The sequence below is a fragment of the Anopheles ziemanni genome, chromosome 2 (assembly GCF_943734765.1).
Source record: "Anopheles ziemanni chromosome 2, idAnoZiCoDA_A2_x.2, whole genome shotgun sequence".
In the NCBI taxonomy this organism is placed as follows: domain Eukaryota; kingdom Metazoa; phylum Arthropoda; class Insecta; order Diptera; family Culicidae; genus Anopheles; species Anopheles ziemanni.
In genome coordinates, this window is record NC_080705.1 from 20,772,474 (window position 1) to 20,793,613 (window position 21,140).

General features: G+C 46.4%; 3 protein-coding genes across 3 annotated transcripts; 1 reads left to right on the forward strand and 2 right to left on the reverse strand.

The window, feature by feature from the left end:
* Positions 1–1,079: 1,079 nt before the first annotated feature.
* On the forward strand, positions 1,080–2,207 carry LOC131293156 (uncharacterized). Its single transcript, XM_058321235.1, has one exon. It carries the CDS (start codon positions 1,080–1,082, stop codon positions 2,205–2,207), a length of 1,128 nt encoding a protein of 375 aa, XP_058177218.1.
* A 1,101-nt stretch (positions 2,208–3,308) lies between these two features.
* On the reverse strand, positions 3,309–7,254 carry LOC131294815 (coatomer subunit gamma). Its single transcript, XM_058322864.1, has 8 exons — positions 7,215–7,254; positions 6,908–7,035; positions 5,173–6,805; positions 4,919–5,103; positions 4,673–4,847; positions 4,405–4,590; positions 3,650–3,802; positions 3,309–3,568 (listed from the first exon to the last, which is right to left on the reverse strand). Exons 1-8 carry the CDS (start codon positions 7,252–7,254, stop codon positions 3,438–3,440), a joined length of 2,631 nt encoding a protein of 876 aa, XP_058178847.1. The 3' UTR covers positions 3,309–3,437.
* A 2,746-nt stretch (positions 7,255–10,000) lies between these two features.
* Positions 10,001–19,360, reverse strand: LOC131293157 (nipped-B protein). The gene is made up of 16 exons (XM_058321236.1): positions 19,309–19,360; positions 18,860–19,231; positions 17,496–18,268; positions 14,083–17,412; positions 13,613–13,807; positions 13,455–13,547; positions 13,094–13,387; positions 12,843–13,018; positions 12,577–12,770; positions 12,214–12,492; positions 11,894–12,129; positions 11,354–11,816; positions 11,116–11,281; positions 10,860–11,037; positions 10,532–10,768; positions 10,001–10,462 (listed from the first exon to the last, which is right to left on the reverse strand). The coding sequence occupies exons 1-16, from the start codon at positions 19,358–19,360 to the stop codon at positions 10,259–10,261; spliced, it is 7,242 nt and encodes a 2,413-aa protein (XP_058177219.1). The 3' UTR covers positions 10,001–10,258.
* Positions 19,361–21,140: the final 1,780 nt, after the last annotated feature.

Consider the following 21,140-nt stretch of genomic DNA (forward strand, 5'->3'; position numbering starts at 1 on the left):
GAACTGATGAAAGAATGCTGTAGAATCAAAGTTGTATTTTATTGCAATTGGATGATTAACTCAGCTGGTTTCTGTTGAAAAAATCCAAACGTTTCATTTTTAACGATGTTATGTTGGTTATTGCTCGATGTTATTGCTCTCTGCTACACACAACTGTAACCTTATTCAGAGTTGAAATCCAAGCAAAAAAGGTTGAAAAAGTTTGAAATTATTTTAACATACTACTGCCCCAGTAAAATTTATTGATTCAAAAGCAAAGTCTAATATATTGTTATGAAATTACTTTCCATTACTGAAAAATCCGTAATTCAAACAAATTGTTCTTTTTCTGGTTCTCTTGTGTCCAGCTGAATAGTTTATCTGTGGTGAAGAACCAGCAGTACGCATATCAACATAGTATCAGAGTATTGGAATTTCGGTTATTTTGCCAAGTGAATGCGATTCTTTATCCTTTTGTTTCTAAGATTTATTTTAGGTAACATGCAACCACTTGAAAGCATACTACTTATACAGCTTCTTCTTCTTCTTTTTTGTGTCTGTAAGGCTTTACTCCAGTCCGAATATTGAATCCAGGTTCCAGGACCTTCATAAGCTAATCTGGTGATGTAGATGGTGATGGGGACCGACTATTTAGTCAGCTTGTCCCGACTAACACAGCTTTAATTAAAGATATTTTTGATTGACCAATGAATGAAACCGCAAACAGCCTATTGCTTTCATTCGACTAATTGATTTTTCTAACGTTAAACACAGAATTGAATCATATGAATTAAGAACAAAGCATGCTGTTATAGAAATGGTAACCGAGTGAATCGTACACCTGCTACAATTAATTAAGATTCTAGAGATGTTCGAACATCTTTTTTCCTAAACAGAGTTTTTATAAATTGTATTTCGTTTTAATCACTATATAAACTATCTATTAGGAGAGGCTAAGAATTATCAAAACACTATGTGCACTGGCATTGGTAATTTTATATGTTTTTAAATAAAACTAACATCGCAGTAATCATAGCGATCTCAGTACTCTGCAGGTTGAAAAGTTGGCCGATATTCCCACAGTTTTCAGCGGAGCAACAATGAACGAAACCACCTGCGATGAAGAGCCTTTTGGTGCTCCTTCAACCGACTCCTTTCTGCGGCACATTGATGAAATGGAGCTCGAGCAGGCCCTCCAGCCGGTCCGAACCAGCAACCGACCCGCCCTGTGGCCGCTGATGGAGCGGCGTATAAAGGCTCGCGAAAACACCGACCTCCAAGTGCACATCGGCGAGGAGCTGATCCACTGCCATCTGCTGCCGTTGCAGTGCTTCAGCGAGTACTTCGAACGGCAGGTGACGCCGGGCCAGGCCGTAGTCGAGCTACCCGAGCAAGAAGTCCGTCCGGCCGCCTTCCGTATCGTCTACGAGTGGATTCTGGATTCACACCGACCGCTCGAATGGCAGCACTTCGTTGCGGTGCTTTCGGCCGCCGAGTTTCTGCAGATGCCGGCCCTTATCGAACGCTGCTGGCTCCACCTGGACAATCCGCGCGTGGTGGAGAACGTGGCGTTCTACGTGTACATGCAGGCGCAACAGTTCGCGACGAGCAACGAGCTGCAGACGATGATGCTCCGCCGGATCTGTCGCTACTTCCTCGCCCTCGTCAGTTCGCCCGAGTTCTGCGAGCTGAGCCTGGCCGATGTCGGCGTGCTATTCTCGTCCAACATAATCGCCATCTTCGACGAAACGGACGTCCTGTACGCCGGCTGCCAGTGGCTGCTGTACGATTGGCCCGACCGGAAGGAGCTGATCGAGGACGTGATGTGCCTGGTGCGCTTCAAGTCGATGCACACTGGCGATCTGGCCCGGCTCTGTGTCTTCCACGAGTGCGGTGAGCTCCAGCCGATCCTACGCCATCCCGCCACCAAGCAGCTGGTCGACGAGGCACTCGCCTACATCTGCTCGCGTCGGAATAACGGCTCGTCCGAAAGACCGACCACTGGGGATGGCCGAAGAAGGAGCTCGGCGGAGCGGGTTCGGTTGGTTCCGGACACGCGTGAAACCTTAACATACGTGGCCGGAGATGCGACCTTCAATGGGTTTAAGGTGTTCCTGGGCATCATGCAGGAGAAACCGAACATCTGGCGCACGTTCAGCGTATCCGAAGATAACGCCGGCCTGCTGGACGACATGGTTGGCTGCACCGAAGCGAACTGCAACATGTAATCATGGAAGCGAGCACCTCGAAATTCGTTACACGTCTCTGAAATTTCCCGTGCACCGGACACTGATTGGGTGGAAGGTACGGAGCATTGGCGAAAGCATATTTTTTAGCCTATTTCAAATGATATATTCAACCATCATCTTTGTAGCAAATGAACATCACTTGTGTTTCGTTTCGTATTAGCCTTTTTATTCATGTTTATACGGTCTCTTAAGTTCTAGGCGAACCGGTGTAAAGAAAGAAAAAATTAAACGAGCTTCTTTATTGTTCTAACTGTTTACTTCTGTTACTCTCTAATTAATACATATTCACATACGTTATGGTTCCCGGAAGGGACGGTTTTTTTGTTGTTGTTTTTTGGAGAGGGCGAGCAAAGTGGTGAAAAGGTTTTTTTTTCGCTAGGACTCTTCCAGAACATGCAGTGAATAAAGAACTGAAATTTTTAAAAAGTGCTTATCTGCCGTTTATCTTGTAACACGTTTGCTTTACTTTGCTCTACCAAGTTTTGAATTGCATGTTGGAATAGTAGTTGCAGGAACGGCTGGAAATATTGAGCTGTAGAGGGTTTGAGGGTGCCCAGAGAGAGAAGGGAAGGATAAACTGCTATAAGCTACTGCGAAACCCGCTAAAACGATCCCTTCCATATAATGTGTGTATGGTCGCTATAAGTAACGTAAAGATATATAATAGATATATTCCGCGGGGTTCCCCTTTAACGGGCTGGCCAAGGCTAACACCCCAAGGCAATGGAACAATGGAAGGCATTCGCTATCCCCCAAACCGGCTGTTCGATTTGTTTTGTTTTTTTTTTCTAATAGAAGGTGCAAAATAAACTCCCCATCCAGAATCGCTGGGAAGGTAACGGTACGCACACCAACGTTCGGAAACAAAAATGGGGCAACAGCGGCAAGTGATGAATGCTTCCTCCGTGCTTTACAAGCGTGTTTCAAGGGTTGTGAAGAGATGTGGAGAAGACGCGCGGAATGGAACGGGCTGCATATGACCCGCTTTTACATAATTCTCCTTAACTGATAACAGCATCAACATTCTGCCCGCTAGTGTTGTGTTTCTATATGTTGCGTATGGGTTTAACCGTGTGTGTGTCTATGTGTTAATGTGTTGCTAATGGAACGTCCCTCCTAGTGCACGGAAAGGACACAACAAGTGACACACGAACCGTCCACCCACAAGCCAACAAGCTCTATCGTCGCTTTCTCAGTTTTTAGTACGGCCTAACCTACGGCTGAGGTGATCAATTCCGCTACTTCCATGTCCGTCGATCGCACCGTCAGCTGCATCGTGACACCATCGGAAACGGCCAACTTCGAACGGACCAACACCTCGACATTTCCTCGGAAAGTGCCTGTGTAGGCCGAAAGTAAAGAAAAAAGAGGATGATTAGTCGAATCGTTGCGAAATGCAAAACTTGGGTAGGGTAACGCACCGGAACATAGTAACGTGTGAGTGTGGGCACCGTCCGGCACATTTTCCGACAGGTTTGCTGGTGCCAGCCCGAGGAACTTGAGGATGGTATTGACCGCTTCCTGCAGACTGCTCACCGACGACAGCTCGAACGTGTCTTCCGCTTCGACCCATTCTGTGGAATCAATTATTGTAAATGAAGAAAGCGAACCACAAACTGTTAATCCAACGTACGGTGGGATAAGAAGCGGACATTTCGGAAAAAGTCCAAATGTTTGTATGCAAATGGTAAAAGCTTAAATGATTGTCAGGGTCAACTAAGAAAAAGCCCGGGTATCAATTAAAAACATTGCTCAATGATCTAGCTGTGCTATGTCAAATTTTAAAAAGCGAAAACAGTATCAATTTTTATGCATACTCAATTTTAGTCAACTTTTCTTTTAGCATGTTGAAAGATATATTTTGAAAATGTCGATACAATTTTCAACAACTTTGAAATAATATGTATCTGTTGGAAAATTAAGTAAAAATAAAGTTTTCAAACTTGCAATAGTTTCAACATGCAACAGGGACATTTAAAAAAAAAAATAAATTAACCTTTTTCATATCATAGTGGTGCCGTCAGGACTTCCAAAAGAAAAATTATCTTTTTTCGTTGTCTTGTTTTAAATCAGTTTTGGTTAAAATCAGTCGAAATCGTCCACAAACTCATCAAAAATTGAAATGTCTGCTGTGATTGTTCTACCTTATCCCACTGTGCAAAGCTCGGCTGCTTACCTTCCGTATCGGCACTCTCCCAGGCGGCAAGGAAGTTTTGTTTTTTCGACTTTTGTATCTGATCCGCCACGGTGATTTCGATGTCTTCGAGGATGTACTCGTCGTTGTAGCCTTCGTCCGAATCTGGTTGCCCGGTGGTCGGATCACAATCCTTCACCATAAAGCGCAACGTTGCGCCCAATGTAGCTGAAGAGAAGAGGGAGGGCACGCGAGAAATACGTTAGCGATGACTGTGCTCTTAGGGCACACGGTTTTCATTCCTCCTTACCAATTGAACTGGGCACATCTTCCGGGAACTGTACGATAACGTAGGTGGATTCCTTTTCGCCATAAGGCAGCTTCGCGCACGGTATGACCGCTCGCGAGACGAACCCTTCGGGCAGCTCCAGATCTACGCGTACATTTTCAAGCAACTGATCCGACAATGTGTTAACGCAATCAAACTGGAAGCAAATGCGATACGGACAAACGGTTAAAATCGATTTCTCTTTGTTCGATGGATGGTTTTCCCCACCTGAAACACGACATGTTGCGCAAAGCAGTGCTTAATGCAGGACACCGTGTACTCCGTTTCGCTCTCGGTAAGCTGCACCGGGGCGCATGATTTGTGCAGAGTGCCGGCTTGATGAATGCCCGGAATCGCGAGCAGTTTCTCCGTGTTAACCTCTTCGCGGTTAACGCGCACAATTTTCGGTGCTGCTAGAAAAATAAAAACATGAACATGAATAATTAATTGGTCCCGTAAGGATCCATGACTGGAGAGCGTACCCTTGTTCATGATCACTTCCTCGTTGACTTCCGGTTGAACCACCTGCGACTTGGGAACGACGGCCAGATCGAACCGTTCCGTCAGTGGACCCTTCAGATGATCGTTGAGCGATTTTTCCAACAGCGGCAACGATACGATCTCACGGTCCGAAATGAATCGCTTGTTGAGGTCCGCGTTCGTGCGCGTCAGTATGGAATGGTAGTACGTGGCACGATCGCGCACCTCATCGTCGCAATCCATCTGGCAACGGTTCAACAGCACCAGCACGTTCGGGAGAAGGTCGGGACAAATTGCACCGAATTGGGCGATCGCAGCCACGGCGGCTGCCCGCACCGTTGCGTTCTCCAGAATGACGCGGTTGTAGATGAAGCGAATGTAGCGCGAGGGACACTTTGAGTAAGGACCCTCCTTACCGAGCAGGTGTAGAATCCGCACGCCGAGCGATGTGTGCTCACAGTCCTCAATGAACTCGCACAGATGCGCCAAACCTGACTCTTTGGCGTCCGGATTTTCTTCGATGATCAGAATAATCGTATCGACGATGGCCGTCTTATACTCGAGGCCACCTTCCTCACGAAGCATACCGCTGAGGAAGTTCATCGTAACGGCGTGCTTGCGGGGGAACTTGGTGCACAGGGCTCGTATCGCCTGCACCACGACCAGCTTAAACTCATCCGAAATTTCCGCCACAAACGTTGCGATCTGCTTCATGAGACGCTCGACCGAGCTCTCAGCACCGGTCTTGAGTAGCGTGGTGATGGCGAGCGTCGCCACCGAGCGGTTGGAGTCCGAAATCAAGTTTTCCAAATCGAGATTGCACACATTAACGGCCGGCGGATGCAGCGTAGCCACTTTGTTCATCGTGCGCACGGCTGCGAAACGTAGCGTAGCCTTCGAGGAGCCACAGAACAGCTGCAGGATGCTCACGGCCGTGGACAGCTCCCGTGGATTGGTGCGCTTCAGATTGACAACAGCGTGGGCCGCTTCGTACACCACCATTTCCGACTTATTGCGCAGACAGCACTCGACAAAGTGGAACAGCGGCGATTCTTCGGTGGTATTACCGGACGCAGCTTCATCCTCCATGATTTTGCACGCGATGCGAATCAGGAAGCAGGTCGCGTACGGGCTCCTCAGGTTCTGGCGTGTCAGCTTGTTCACCAGCTTGGTCACTGCGAGCCGGTCTGCCTTGCGGATGTGATACAGTAGGCCGAGCCCGTGATATTGCACCATAATGTTGTCACTGTTCAGCGCCTCCTGCGCTTCGTTGGCCCAGCGCTTCACCACATCGCCGGCCGTGCTTGCTAGATGCAGTGAGCTGACCAGGGCGGCGCTCGAAACGGATGGATTCCGGTCCACGATGCACTGCTTCATGTAGCGCTCCACGGCCTGCAGCATCGTGGTATCGGTGATGCTGCACAGCGCCCGGATAGCTGGAGCACGGTACAAATCCTCCTTGCCGGTCATATCCTTTGTCAGCGAGCTCGTCACGATGATTACGTCGTCCGCGATGGAGCTGAGCTCTTTGATGCCCAGATACACCATCCGGCGCATGACGACATCTTTCGATTGGAACAGTTTCGTCATCGCGAAGAAGCATTCTGTTGCCTCTCGTGTTCCTAGCACCTCGCCCTAAGGACGACGGGGAAGGAGGAGAAGCGGAGGGATATCGTCAAAACACAAACACGGCTACTGAACACACTCCGGCGGGTTGGCACCGTTTGCACCACTTACCTGATTGATGAGATACAGAATCTTGGTAAGAATGTGTGTACATTTTCGGGCGTTCACCGGTGTTTCGTTGAACATTCGTGTCTCTTGCAGCACCGCCGTTTTCTCCAAATTTTGCAGTGGAATTCCTCCTGCAGCAGTGCGTTGTCGTTTCATTCGGCCCATGGTGCACCGGGTAGCGGAAAACGAAAATCCGAAAAGATGATAATGAAAAATGTAGACCACGGAGCTGTACGATGTAGTTTTGTGGCTGCTTCGTTGACACACTGGTGATTTAAGCTCGCTGCAAACAACCACCCCACATACGTACCATCATCGTCCTCCTTGTTATCTCGCTTGAATGAGCTCATCCTGATGTTCTCGGATGTCTGTTTGCTGCCTCACAACAAAACAGTCGGTTGCAGCACAATGTCCACCGTGTCGTGCTGGATTTTGCTACGATTTTACGGTAATTTTCTCGGACAACCGATGCACTACAGACGTACTTTTCTTTCCGAATTTTCACCACGTCACAATTGGTGTTGGCAGAATCGGGATTCGGAAGATTCGAAGATTCGATCCCTAAACGGATTCTAAAGATTCGAATCTGATTTGATTGGTTTGGGACTCGATTTGATTCGATTCTGACTTGATCCTAAACTGTTTGAATCGACTCACAATGATTTGAGTCGAATTAGTCACATTACTAGTCGATCTAGAGACAATGTAATTGATTTAAGTTTACTCAAATCGAACGCTGGGTAGAATGTCCATTGGACATAGATTGAGTTTTTTGCGCGATTTGCAAGTTAGGCTCTAGAAAAGTTTCCCCATCACTAGTCACAATGATCGACTTGACAGTCTTTCCCGAGAAGATGGCTTATTTCACGCAGTCGTTAAATGAGGAGAGGGATGGTCAAGCGACTCATCTGACTCACGCGTGAGTCCTACTCCGAGCTAGCTCAGCTGGAATTGTTTTAATAAACTTTTATTCTATGACGTTCTTGTTTATCTGAGTAATTAGAGCAAATACCATCGTTAGCACGGTTTCCCTCCACCAAAAGGGTACCATATTTGTAAAAAAGAACAAGTTATGTTAGCTGAATTTGTGAGCAGACCGGCGGGATGAGAACTCACTAATCTTTCAAGCAGTGTTGCCAAAAGGCCATATTAGTCCATGTGAAGTAAACAAAATAATTATAAAATCTAGAAATTTAAACGATTTTCAAAAATACCAATCAAAACGAGGAAAAATGTAGATACATAAGTGATATTCGTACATATAATAAACACGACTCAATATTACTTTTTCACGAGAAAATATATTTTCTTCCCCATTTTTTTCGCTTTTTGTGATTCGACTTCTAAACTTTCTCCCACCTTACAATTTCACATTTGCTTCATTCATTTCGTGTTCAAATATTTACATGAAACAAACTGCCTACATTCACATAACACATCAATCAATCAATCACACAGGAGCGTACAGGTCCTAGATTCTAGCATTGCTCACTAAATTCACATACACAATTAATCTGTTGTCCATTGCCCTCGTGTGACCAACGGAGCATACGACAAACACGCTCACGATTTTTTGTTTGCCGAATTATTAAACACTCAAATTACAAACCCGTCCCACCCTCGTGACATTTCAGCCCCCATTCAATATTCGTGTACCAGAGTTATACATCCTACTTCTGTTTTATTATAATGTATTTGCATTAAATCTACCACCGCTTTTTGTTTTAAATATTTGCTTTAAAATTATTAGTACATATACATGAATGCGATGTCCCGGATGATACCGATTCCTTACTCCACGTACTACTATTGCGCGCTGTCCTTCACACACCGCATACCTCAGTCATTTTTTCCTGTCTCTAGTCCGTCTTTAGCAGAAGTGTGTAGAAGACCAAACAAACCCTACGATTCTACTATGTACAACCTACGACTACACCTAAAGGACATCACACGATTGCTGGAGATCCTGGTAACGGATCCGATGATGTGCAGGGACTCGGTTTTTTTTGTGTGATTCGTGTCCCTGAATTAACATTTATACAATTTTTCGATGCCAAATATTTCTATGTAAGATAAATTATTTCTTTCATCTCAAAGGATTCGCACTACTTCTTCGCACAAACTTCTATCGATGGTTTTTTTTTTGCTTTTCTTGTAATGTAGCGCTACGCCCCTAAGTTCTGTTGCTGCTTCAAACTGACCGGTACAGATTCTTTTTGTAAGAAACACACCAATCATGACCATCCTCGCCGTGAACGGAGAACCGGGACGAGCAGAGTGGCATTTAAATCTATGTGGTACGAAACTTTGCTCGCAAATTATACACCATTTCGCATCCTCTAGGAGCACGGTTACCGTACGCACGATCCCATATTTCTTTATCTCACATCCCCACCTGTATATATAAGTTTAATGTCCTCTCAAGTCTTTGTTGTGTTACCATCGTAATTAATTTGTTGTTCGCTCGCACTCCCCTACGTCATTGTTTCTTTTTTATATCTTTTAATTAATATCATTTCATCCAATTTGTTCTGGCGGATCGATTTCCCACCCTCCGCCTTCACGAGTTCTACCAAAGCTTTCAAACAGTTTATAAATATTCCGATAAATTTTTAAAAAACCATCTCTCTCTTTTTTCAATATGTTTGTCCATCTCCTTGTAACCGCAAAGGAGCGCTTTTTAATCTTCATTTTCCGGTTTCTGCATCTACTCTCGGGTTTTTGTTTCTAGTTTTTTTTCTCTGTTTGTTTGTCCCAACGTTTCACAGCAAAAAGGTTTCACATTTCATGTTCGGTTAATTTTATATCGGGTTTTTTGTTTGTGTGTGTTTGTTTTTAATTCGATTGGAAAAATAAAAAGATCCAAACACGTTATCTGTAACATTGTTAAACTCGTGCGGTTCATTATTTTAAATCATTCCTTTGGGCGGTAGAAGCTTGGTCTATGGTTAAAGCAAAGAAAATGTTACATTTATTTCAATAAAAGGTAGATATGCAATTGAAAGATCTGATTAAAATGCAACCGTATTTCTAACGGTAGTTGAAATTATTCCATTTGATTCGATTAATGCTGTTGAACAGTTTTTTGATAGGGACTACTAGTGACTACAGTGCAAAATATAGGTGAACAGGAAAAACGAACAAAAACAAATTGAATGGAATGGGGGGGAAGCAATCAGAATGCAAGCTTATGTTCAGCTAATAAGCAGCAAGCCATTCAGTAACGTCCAAATAAACTAAATGAAGCGTGATAAAATGGTGCATACATGAGGTACTTGTATGGTTTGTCGCCCTATCTCCGTTTCGGCCGATAGAGCTACACAAGATTGGATTTTCAGAATCTTTTGTGACTCTCTAATCGTAATCACCTTCGCTGGCATCACTGTCATCCTCTTCGGAACTGGACAGTTTTCGTTTTTTCTTCTTCGTACCACGTGTCGGCACGGCCGCGGATCTACGCGCTCCTGTCGACGCCTGTCGGTTCGACGTTGACTTTGGCGTTTTTGGCGTGACACTACCGACTCCAAGATACGCCGCCGACGGTCGATTCGTAACATCCTACAATAAATACAGTGTACATTGGTTTGCGGCAAGTTTCCCGTTGGCCTATTTCATCGAAACACTTACATTTTGCTGCGTTGCCGGAACGCTGGCGACGTTCACGTTGTTCACGTGAACGTTATTGCTTGTTCCATCTGCTGTGTGGTTATATTGTGCGGCGACCTTGGTCACATCCTGCGACGGCATATTACCAGATGCAGCAGGATTTTGTTTCACTGGCGTTCCAGCCGCGGAGTTCGGTTTCTCGTCGTCATCCAGGAGATCCGGATCATCCGGATCTAGCTTCAGCATAAGCTGTTTGAACTGTAGAGGGCAAATGTGAGAATGATTTGAACGATTCATCAAGATAACAGACCAATAGCAATTCTTTATTTTCCGAATGCGAATCACTTACGTCCAAGTATCGTTGTACCAACTCGACCCGGTCTTGATCAGTCTTGGCATCACCCGTTGTACGGTTCTCCTTCAGCAGCGTTATCGTCGCCTTCGGGTCAAACATTGAATTCGTTCTTCGTTGCATGGCTTTATCGTAGATTTTACCGGTTTCCGAAGGAGAGTAGCGTGAAATTTTGCTGCAAATAAATTTAACATAATCGGTTTAGCCATTCGGTCCCAAATAAATGAAGAACTTCAGTTTGTTGTAACCTTACCTATCGGTGATGCCGTAAATGTCCTTCAGGTGTTGTTTGAGTATGAGGAGAAGCATACAGCCTTGGGCTGATCGAATGCAGTTATCTAGGTCGGAAGTATCCTCGGGTAGGCGATTTAATATTGCTTCTTGGTCATCGTCGTCATCGTCTTCCAAGGGGTTTGGAGCTGCATCAGCGCGAAATAAGAGCGTATGTTCGTTATCATTCTTTTAATAGTGCGGTATTCAATTGCACTTACCTTGAACAGTGTTTGACTCAGCTCCAGGCAACGGTTTCAGTCCCTCACGGAACGAAGCCAACAGGTTCGTACCGGTCACAGAGATGAGCACATCCACGTGATGGATAATGTACAGCGGTTCATCCTGCACCACGTACGGGAAGTAGGCCAGATTGTCCGCCAGATACAACATCTGTCGCAGGCTAATTTTACCATCGTCGAACTGCTTCGTAATCGACTGGATAAGCGCACGTCGCTGAGGTTTCGTACCGCGAAGCAGCGTATACAGGAAGCTGTTCATTGCCGACGGCGGTTCCTGCGGATCCCTCACCCGATAGCCCCGCACAAGGCTGGCCTCATCGCGCCGCTGTAGCAGCTCCTGCAGCTCGTACGAAAGTTGCATGCCGGCGTGCGACTTCATATTTACAAAGCCCGGATACTGCTTGTCGATCTCCTGCAAATGCCGATCGGCACTGTGTGCCACCTATTGGTGGAAATAAAAATGATCAGTATTCGTTCATCGCGCCACAGTGTACCCAGTGGCTATAACGCCTTACGCACCTCCTTCTCTGGGTCTGTACTTAAGCATATAAGATAAGGAACTATTTGTACTGGATGGACCAAGCCCTGCCGCAATACGATCTCGATGACTCGCATTGCCCACATGCGCACACCACTGTCGCGATGGAGGAAGCTCCGCAAGATCTCCTTCAGGTAAATCTGTATCACACGACTTGCCATGCCGGACGATACGTCGCCCATTTCCTTCAGATCTTCCGTTTGCGACTGCTTCGACCCTGCGCGACGAATATAAAGGGAAACAAAGACGTTAGTTTTTCATTCAGATTTTATACCTCATTTTGCTAAAGTCCTATACTTACATTCTTTATCATTTCGCACCATTTTGTTCTCCTCCTCCGTTAGATACATCAGAATGTTTTTCAGTACTGTGATTTTCATGTTCGTCAAGACGGTATCCTGCGTCAGCAAGTAGTTGTAATAGTCCCGCAGCTCCGCCTTCATGAGATACTCGTAGTTCTTAACACAAAAGTTCCCCATGGACGTGAGAGCTTCCTTGCAGATTTCGCTATGGGCACAGGAGAGAAAAAAGGCCAGCGTATCGAACACATCCTCGCAAATGTTGGCTGGTAGTGTCGAACCTAGTTGAAAGACACAAATTATGAAACGATTAGTAAATATTACCTAGAGAGCTAGAATTTACCTAGACAAGAAAAATGACCTACCTTGACTGCCAGCGTCTTGACTGCTATCCTGTGCGCCGTACACTTCCGGCAGTTTGAAATCAAAGTATCGCATGATCAAACCCACCGTGAATATACTACGCCGGAACTGTGGTCGAAAGAATTGTTCGATTGGTATAGAGTTTTTGGACGATGTGAGCTTTTCCTTGATGCACACCAAACCTTTGTAGTACAGTCTGCGGAAGTTGCGGAGGGAAATGATTAATGTTTACTCAATACGTCAACTGTACCGTTCCCTTTGAACTTACTTTGAAAAACAATCCCGGATCAGTTTGTAATTCTTCGTAATTTTGTTTACAACCGTCGACAAGCAGGAAACGCAGCTGAGCACAATCGTACGACTTTGTGTCACGATGAGCATCATTAGATGGGATTCGAGATCTGCCAGAAATACTTCACTGGGATGGTCCATCAGTGGAACGACCTGGAAAGAAGCATAATGCAACATTAAAATCAAGTGTCATCGTTCATCGTGCACTTGCTGTTCACTCCTCCATACCTGTTCCAGAATTTCCGCTATCGAGCTGATGAATTTCGAAATGATGGAATTCTGACAACGCATATTGAGATATGGTTCCAACGTGATGGCATGGTTCACTAGCAGCTGGGGCTGTATTTTGGCGAACAGATGCAGCGCGGTTATGCAGCCGACGAGTCGCGGATTCTCGGCACCCTCCAGGCGCAAGGTTGCCTCGACCAGCCCGTCAACAATTTGCTGGCACGCCTTGATGAGCGTTTTCGGAATTTCTTTTTTCATCTTCGAATCCTCTTTGTTTTCTTTTGGTTCGAAAATCTGTTCGAAAAATAACGGATTAGTAATCATCGGGTCGTATGCCAAGCTAGGATAGATTAACAAGTACCGTTTTCAACAGAGCATCGAATCCTTGTGTTCCAGTTTCGTGCGACGAACAAACGACATCTATAATTTGAGTAATTTTCCTAAGCATTGCAGCCTGCGAAATAGATAACAATCATTAGCAACACACACTCCCTCGAAGATTGTTTCGCCACGGAATACCTTATCATTATCATTGCACGGCGTGAACCACATCGTCATAAACACATCCATCACCAGCTTCTGGATACCTTCTTCGTCGTTCACGCGCCTTATCATCTTCACGCAAATGTCCGGTATCTTTTCGTGGGCCGGATATTCCATGCAGATGTCCCGGAGGATTTTTATTACCCGTTTGCGCACCGAAACACCAGTATCCTGTAAAAAAGTGTGAGAGTACAATTAAAGTGAGTAAGTTGTGTATAAAGTGTGGTTGGGGAATTTATACAGATAGTCTCAACACTTGGAACACATAACTGAGATGTAAAAAGCTGAATAGTTCGACGATTGATCAAACTGTTGACTTTTAGGATCGCGGGATTCTTAAAATTTAATTACTACATTTTGAAATCTTCTAGAGAAATAGAGTATCTTAGCATCCCTATTTAATCTTGTATATTCGATATAAAAAATGTGGGGTCCATTCTACTCACCAGTATCCGCTGCGATATCATTTCGTAATACTGATCGATAAGATCCGGATCGGAAAGGATGTACTTTCCCACCAGATCGACGGCCGCTTCCCGCACCGAGATGGCCGTATCCAGCAGCTTCTGTTGTACGCCCATCTGCATGTCCTTGCGCGCCAGCACAAGCTGGTCGACCTCGACGATGTTGGCCAGACACTTCATCGCTCGCGTCCGTATCGCAACGACCGGCTCCCGTACCACCAGAATGATCTTCTGCAAATACTTGTCGTAGCTCTGCGAGAAAGACCGCTTACTCGCTAAGTACTGCGCTATCAGGTTCGCGTTGCTATAGTCGATGTAGGTTTTTATTTCGTAGCTTCCAGCCCCACCAGCACCCATTCGAGCGCCGCCGCCGTGCCGCTGGAACGGTGCGACCTGGCTGAGATAGTACTGCTTCCGGGTGTCCAGCATCCGGAATATTTCACTGTTCAGCTCCTGGTCCACCTGGCCCTCGCGCAGCTCGCGGTTCGTGTCGTCACCACCGCCGTCCGAATCGTCCCCGCCGCCATCCGAGCCTTCCGAGTCGCTTGCGTACTTTTTCCGCTTCTTCAGCGAGGCCGCCTTTTTACGCGACGCGTAACCCTTCTCACCTTCGGCGATCTTTTTCTTGCGCTGCATCAGGTCACGGTACCACTGGGTGATGTAGAAATGGCGCGCGTGGTTCCACACCACGTTGCCCTCATGCGCGTTCACCGCGAGAAAGTCCAGCAGAATCTTCTGCAGGAACTCGGTCCGCTCTTCCTCCTCGTCGAGCTGAAACTTACTGTTGCTCAGCGGTTCGTCGCCCTCCTTCTCCTGTTCGATTTTGATGTACCGGATCAGCGTGTCCATCGTCTTCACCTTGCAGCGCGACTCGACCGTGTCCTTGCGCAACCGGGCCGCCACGATGCCGAGATACTCGAGCGAAACAACCCGTATCGACTGCTCCACGCTCTTGTCCGACATCTTCTTCACTAGCATCGTGCCGAGCAGGCTGAGCAGTAGCTCGGCCGCCGGCCACTCCGGTTTGTTCACGGTCGTCAGTAGATCGTGAATGAAATTTTCAAACAGTGGACGGAAGTCGGTTTCGTTCGATCGACTCTTGCATTTGTCCAGGAACGTCGTCAGGAAGTTCCCCCCTATGCTCAGCGCCGTGTTATACTTGCCGAAGATGAAAAGATCAGTACTTTTTGCACCGCCTCCACCGCCTCCAGGCTGTTGCGATGGATCGGCCGGGTTTGCCGAGTTGTTGTTTGCTCGCTGCTTCCCTCCGGCACTGCCATCGACACCGAGCGTATCCGGAAGAATCACGGAAGATTGAATCAACTGCAGCACGAGCGCCGTCATCATCTGAATGTTGCCTCCATTGTTCACCAGCTTGTACGGGCGCAGATTTCGCTTGGAGTGCGGTAACCGATCGAACGACGTCAGTATGTCCGACACGATATTTCGCCGGTGGTGTGCATACTTTTCGTTCTGGAAGATCGTCGTCACCAGATCGAGACACACGAACTGCAGTGTCTCGATGTTGTCCACGAAGAACGGTTCCACGCCGAGTGAGGACGCGTGGATCACGATCGTATCGACGAAGTGGAACTGCTCGAACATCGTCACCAGCTGCTTCGACAGCTCAACGATCTTCGAGTAGAGCGTGGAGATTCCTTTCTGCTGGTACGTAACCGCCTTCTTCCGCTTTCCATCACCACCGCCCTTCCGCTTCGTTTCCACCGAGTACACCGGATCGTAGGAGGGAAAGAGGGTTTCGCGAAGCTGAAACTGCACAAATTTGATAATGGCGTCAATGTTGTCCTCCTGCAGAAATTTTGTGCTCTTGCTCGTGTACAGACAGCAGATCAGCAGCGACGCTTCGACCGCGTTCAGGATCTTTTCGAAGCACTCATCGCCGACCATGTCGTCCTGCAGCTCGCACCCGTTGAGGTTCTTGGCCGAATGGACCGATCGCATCGCGTACGAAATGAGTAGGGTAAGTTTGTTCTCCGGTATCGCGTCGATCGCATTACGAACTTTCAGCTTGGCCGCCTCACTGCTCACGCTGTTTAGCAGCCCGGTCGGGATACATTCGTACTGCTCCCCATCGCCATCGTCCGCCGACGGGGCTTCGGTTTCATCGAGCTGATCGAAAATTTTGTTCATCAACGCCACGAACCGCTGGTAGGTGCTGGTGGCCATCAATTCCTCTTTGCTGAGCTTTTTCACGACCGGCGCCATCATCGGTCGCTCCACACGCCGCACCTTCGGTTTGCTCAGGTAGTCCTCCGGATTTTCCTCGGCCCGATCCAGGGCCTTCCGCTTGTTCGACCACCAGCCGGTGCCGCGTGTTTCCTCCTTCATCTTCGTGAAGATTTGATCATACGATTTCTTCACAAGCCCCATCCGCACGGCTAGCTTGGGCTCATCGTTCACGAACTGCTTCAAATCGGTCTGCAGCAAACTGAGCTGCTTGTCGGTCAACCGATCGAGGCAGACGTTCAGTTTGCACAACTTGACGCTGTTCACTTCGCTGATCGGTACCATCCGGAACAGGACCTTCGGATCGATCGGCGGCGTTGGTGGTGCTTTGATTGCACTGACCGCAGGCCCCATCGTGGTTTGTGCTGCTCCCATCGGCCGGTTCGGTGCAGCTACGACGGCACTACTAATTAACGCTCCACTGACGCCGATGGGACGAATGACGGCGGGACTGGTGCTCGCTGCTTGACCGACATTTACTCCTCCTCCACCACCAGGTCCGGGTGGACGCGGTTTGTTCGGCGTTAGCAGTGGCATCGGATAACGATGCCCGCCAGCCGTCTGCGCCTGCTGCGGTGGACCTTTCATGGCGGTGGTGCCCGCCTGGTGATGCAAGTTGATCGAAGTCGACGTTGGCGACTGCTGCGGTGCCACCGGGACCGTTTCGGGTGCGGTACTGCCCTGAGCCGGTGATGGTCGCCCCCGTGCATCCAAATTCTTGCTTTGTTGCTGCTGTAAATACTCGTTGTTCCGCGGCGCGGTTTCGGGGAGTTTGGCAAGATTGCTAGCCATGTTAAACTGCTGCTGCTGCTGCGATTGTTGTTGTTGCTGCTGCAGGGCTGGTTGTTGGTACGACTGATGGTTCATACTGAGAGGGACGACCGGATTACCATTATTTAGATGAGATTGCTGAACCTGCTGCTGCTGCTGCTGAGATTGCGATGTTTGCTGGACTTGCGCGATCAAAGTGTGATTAGACAGATGCTGCTGTTCTGGCTGATATTGGTGCTGCTGGGTTGAGGCACTATGTATATTATTATTCGTTTGATTTATCACATTTGGATGCTGCAAAGACGAAGAGAAGAAGATTAAAATAGGATATACAAATTAAACCAATTTGTGTTACAAATGATTTCCTGTTGTCCTACCTGTTGCTGTGGGTTTAAATGATTTTGCTGCAGCATCGTTGCCTGGCTGTTGTTCGCTGAAACCGTCAACGGTCCTCCACTAGCATTCAACGACGAAAACGATGCCGACTGTTGGATCACACTTTGCTGCGAATCGACCAAAGATGGTAAGGACTGAACATGCTGACTCTGCACTACTGCTGACGAGTGAGAAACGATCACATTTTGATTGTTTTGTTGTTGCTGCTGCTGTTGTATCTGCTGCTGCTGCTGCTGCTGCTGTTGGAAGAGCTGTTGCTGCTGTTGTTGCTGCAGTTGATTATGCTCTGCAGGATTGGACGAGTACGGAACATTTTGAACATTAATGACTTGTTGCTGAGAGATGCCGGCGATCGGTAGGTGTCCCATCACTAGGGTCTGGGAGCCATCTTGTGTGGGAAGGGTGGAGGCGGAGAAGGCGGCTACAACGTTCGGTTGCTGTTGTTGCCGGATAACGGTTTGCTGGGAGGATGGAGGGATCGATTGATTTGGATCGGTTGTAAAGAGGAATTGTTGCTGAATCAGCTGCGTTTGCTGTGGCAACAACTGGGGCTGCTGTTGTTGCTGCTGCACTAGTTGAAACGCTTGTTGTGAAGCATGGTACTGCGTATGCTGAATGTCATGTTGATTTTGAAACACGGATTGCAATTGCTCGACTGGCGCTTGTTGTTGCTGCGTATACGTCTGTTGTGGCTGAACTGAATTGGTGTAACTCTCATTGGGAAGGTTGTAAAACTGTGTCTGTGATGTTGGAGCTGCGCACGCAGGCGTAACGAAATCATGACAAAAAAGGAAATAAAACAAACAATAAAATTAACTTCCTCCAAAAGTGGAATTGAGCAACAAGTAAATTAAAATCCTCCTAGCTTTTAATATACAACTATTTCATACTTTTGTTTTATGCAATCAATGCATAAGAAATTTGCTATGTGCAATGAACTTAGTTCTAAGTATTAGTTCGTTTATTCTTATACCATAATTATGAATTTGTTGTCACATCGTTTGCTGTAATTATTTCACAATGCTACGTTTAACATTCAGTATTGCATCCGATTCATGCTTTGACTTTTACTACTCCGTGCTACTGAAAAAGAATCGCCGAAATGGAATGGATTTTATATACAAAAGAGTTAAACTGTAGTTAGCGTTTCGGTTTTAAAAACATTCACTTTAAATTACAGATTACCAGCGAAAGTTAGAACGCCTAATGCGAAATGCGATTATGTACAACGCGCCGTAGTTAGTTGGAAGGATAACGCTAGGATTAGTTTGGGATCGATGAAGGGATTTAACCGATAAACTAGTATTTCTAGCTGCTTATTTGCTTCAAGTGCTCCGATACTTACTTAGTTTCTGTTGTTGCGCCACCAGCTGCTGCTGATTCCCGGCACCAAGCGCAACGGCACTGCTGAACATTTGGTGTAACTGCGAATTGTAGGGACTTTTGAAGACGTTCGGCCGGCAGGCATGTATCGCCTGTAACAGTGAAGGTCCATCGTTCGCGGGGCCATTAGCGGACGGTTGCGGATACTGATCCTTCAGCTCGATCGTATCGGAATTCGTTTGCTCGATCGCGGTAACGAGCTGGGCCGTCAGGGCGTCGTCGCGGGTGGCGAGTAAATTATTCGCTTCCTCGGCCACTCGGGGATGGAACAGTAGCGAGCGGTTTAGTGATGCAGACACCGACAGTGAATCCGATATTGGAAGCTCACTCAGCACTACAAGATGGATAGAAAATTATAATACATTGTTAGTAAACCTGTCGACTTGTTAAGGTGCACTTTTTGATACTCACGATCCGAGAGGCTGGTAAGACCTGCGAGTGTAGTTATTGGAACATCGCTCATTTCTGCTACAATCTATTACAGCATCAACAATAACGTAGCCACCAACCAACTGAACCAATTGAAATTTAGACTGTACTCCAGCTGTGATTTACTGTTACACTACAGTCATGATTCCGGTCATCACTAGTCCTGACACTTCTACACTGCTTTCAGTAGGAATAATGGAAGAAAATGTTTCTTCTTTTCCACTACCGAATTATTTTTCTTTATAAAACTTTAATTCAATGTGCACTAAGTATATGATGAGAACTATATATAGGACCTATGAAGAAAAGAAAACATAAATTATTAACCTTTTAAAAACACATAGCAATTTTGAAATATACTGTCTTTGATATTGAAGGCTGAATTTGATACAGTTCAGCATATTTGGACACCGCATGCAGCAATAAGTTTGCAGCAGTAAAAACGCTAGGCCTACTAAGCGGACTAATTCAATTGCAGCAATGGGTTTTCTAAATAATGGCCTCATTTTTGTGCTAAAAAAAAAAGCTAATGAAACTTTTTCATAACATAGAATCTTAGGCACGATTGTCTTTAGTTACCATGGTAATGCATTAATCCCTCATCCCAGAACGAGTTAACTTAATGAAAAATTCAGAATTTGGGAACACACAAGTTTTAAAATCTTATTTTAAGTATTACAGATGGAATTACTAAAATAAAATCTTGTCCTCAACAACGTCTCAAAGAACCGGCAACACAGAAGAAAATCTTCTGGCTAACTGGATCGCGGGAAATTGTTTTCCTTCGCGTTTTGTTTTGAACGTCTTGTTTCACGCACACCCAGACACAACGGAAGAGATTCCGCGTCGCGGCAGCGCCAAATAAACGAGAGCACAGGGCTGCCCAAGTGTGTTAGTGATGATGCTGCTGCTGCTGCTGCTGAGGTAGTGCATTTAAAAGTCTCCGTGAAAAAAGGGAAACAGCTTGGCCGATCATCCGCCGTACAACATAAGGGAACCACCGTGGGCTGTGTGTTTACAGTACGCAGTAGCAACGGCGTGTCGACGACGGATTCGTGTCTGCGGCGAAACTAGAGAAAGAGACGCACCGTTCGCTGCTCTCGGCGTCGTATCGTTTGGCGCTTTCAGGACGAATAAAAAGGACACAAACAAGTTGCAGTAACTTTCCGTGTGCATGGCAGGGCTTGTGGAAGGGCAAATAATTAATCACGGAAGCGTTACAGCATACACGAGAGAGAGGCGGTGGTCTCACTAAATGTGAACTCAAAACCATCAACCCCGATGGGGGAGCATAATAGTAATATCCTTTACTCTCAGTCCTTCGCGGTTTTTTTTGTCGTGCACTCCAAAGTAATTTTCCATTCATCGAACAATTCTCCCCGCCAGATCGGAGAAATTTGACCAGACGCGAGCGCCAAGGCAAAACAAAGAAACCTTCGACCAAACTCCGACTCCGCAGGCTTTCCAGCGACCTGTCAAAATGGGGAGTCGCGCGAAAAAAGTAAACTAGTAAACTTTACACAATTATCGATTGTTGCGAGAGATGAAAGGCATTTTAATTTGCAAATGGGAAAATTATTTGAAAAATCACTACATTTTTTCTGTCTCCTCTATAAACTAATGTTGAAAGGCGGAGGGGCTTTGGAGCTAAGAACACAAAACCAAGAATGTGCACTTTAATAAGATAATACACGCACTGAAAGAACCTTACCGATCTGCATACTATTATTGTGCGGATGTGGTTAGCAGATTTCGAATGTTTATATCGAACGTATCGGGGAAAATCCGCCAGCGGCGGAGATTAAAGTATGCTA

What these genes read in the sequence shown, in the direction of transcription:
- LOC131293156 (XM_058321235.1), top strand. Translation starts at nt 1,080, where the DNA reads ATGAACGAAACCACCTGCGATGAAGAGCCTTTTGGTGCTCCTTCAACC.
- LOC131294815 (XM_058322864.1), bottom strand. Translation starts at nt 7,254, where the DNA reads ATGAGCTCATTCAAGCGAGATAACAAGGAGGACGATGATG. An exon ending in AGATGTGCCCAGTTCAATTG is followed by an intron (nt 4,591 to 4,672) that starts GTAAGGAGGAAT and finishes TCTTCTCTTCAG; the next exon opens with CTACATTGGGCGCAACGTTG. An exon ending in TCACACGTTACTATGTTCCG is followed by an intron (nt 3,569 to 3,649) that starts GTGCGTTACCCT and finishes CGGCCTACACAG; the next exon opens with GCACTTTCCGAGGAAATGTC.
- LOC131293157 (XM_058321236.1), bottom strand. Translation starts at nt 19,360, where the DNA reads ATGAGCGATGTTCCAATAACTACACTCGCAGGTCTTACCAGCCTCTCG. An exon ending in TCGATGCTCTGTTGAAAACG is followed by an intron (nt 13,388 to 13,454) that starts GTACTTGTTAAT and finishes TTTTTCGAACAG; the next exon opens with ATTTTCGAACCAAAAGAAAA. An exon ending in TAGCGGAAATTCTGGAACAG is followed by an intron (nt 13,019 to 13,093) that starts GTATGGAGGAGT and finishes GCTTCTTTCCAG; the next exon opens with GTCGTTCCACTGATGGACCA.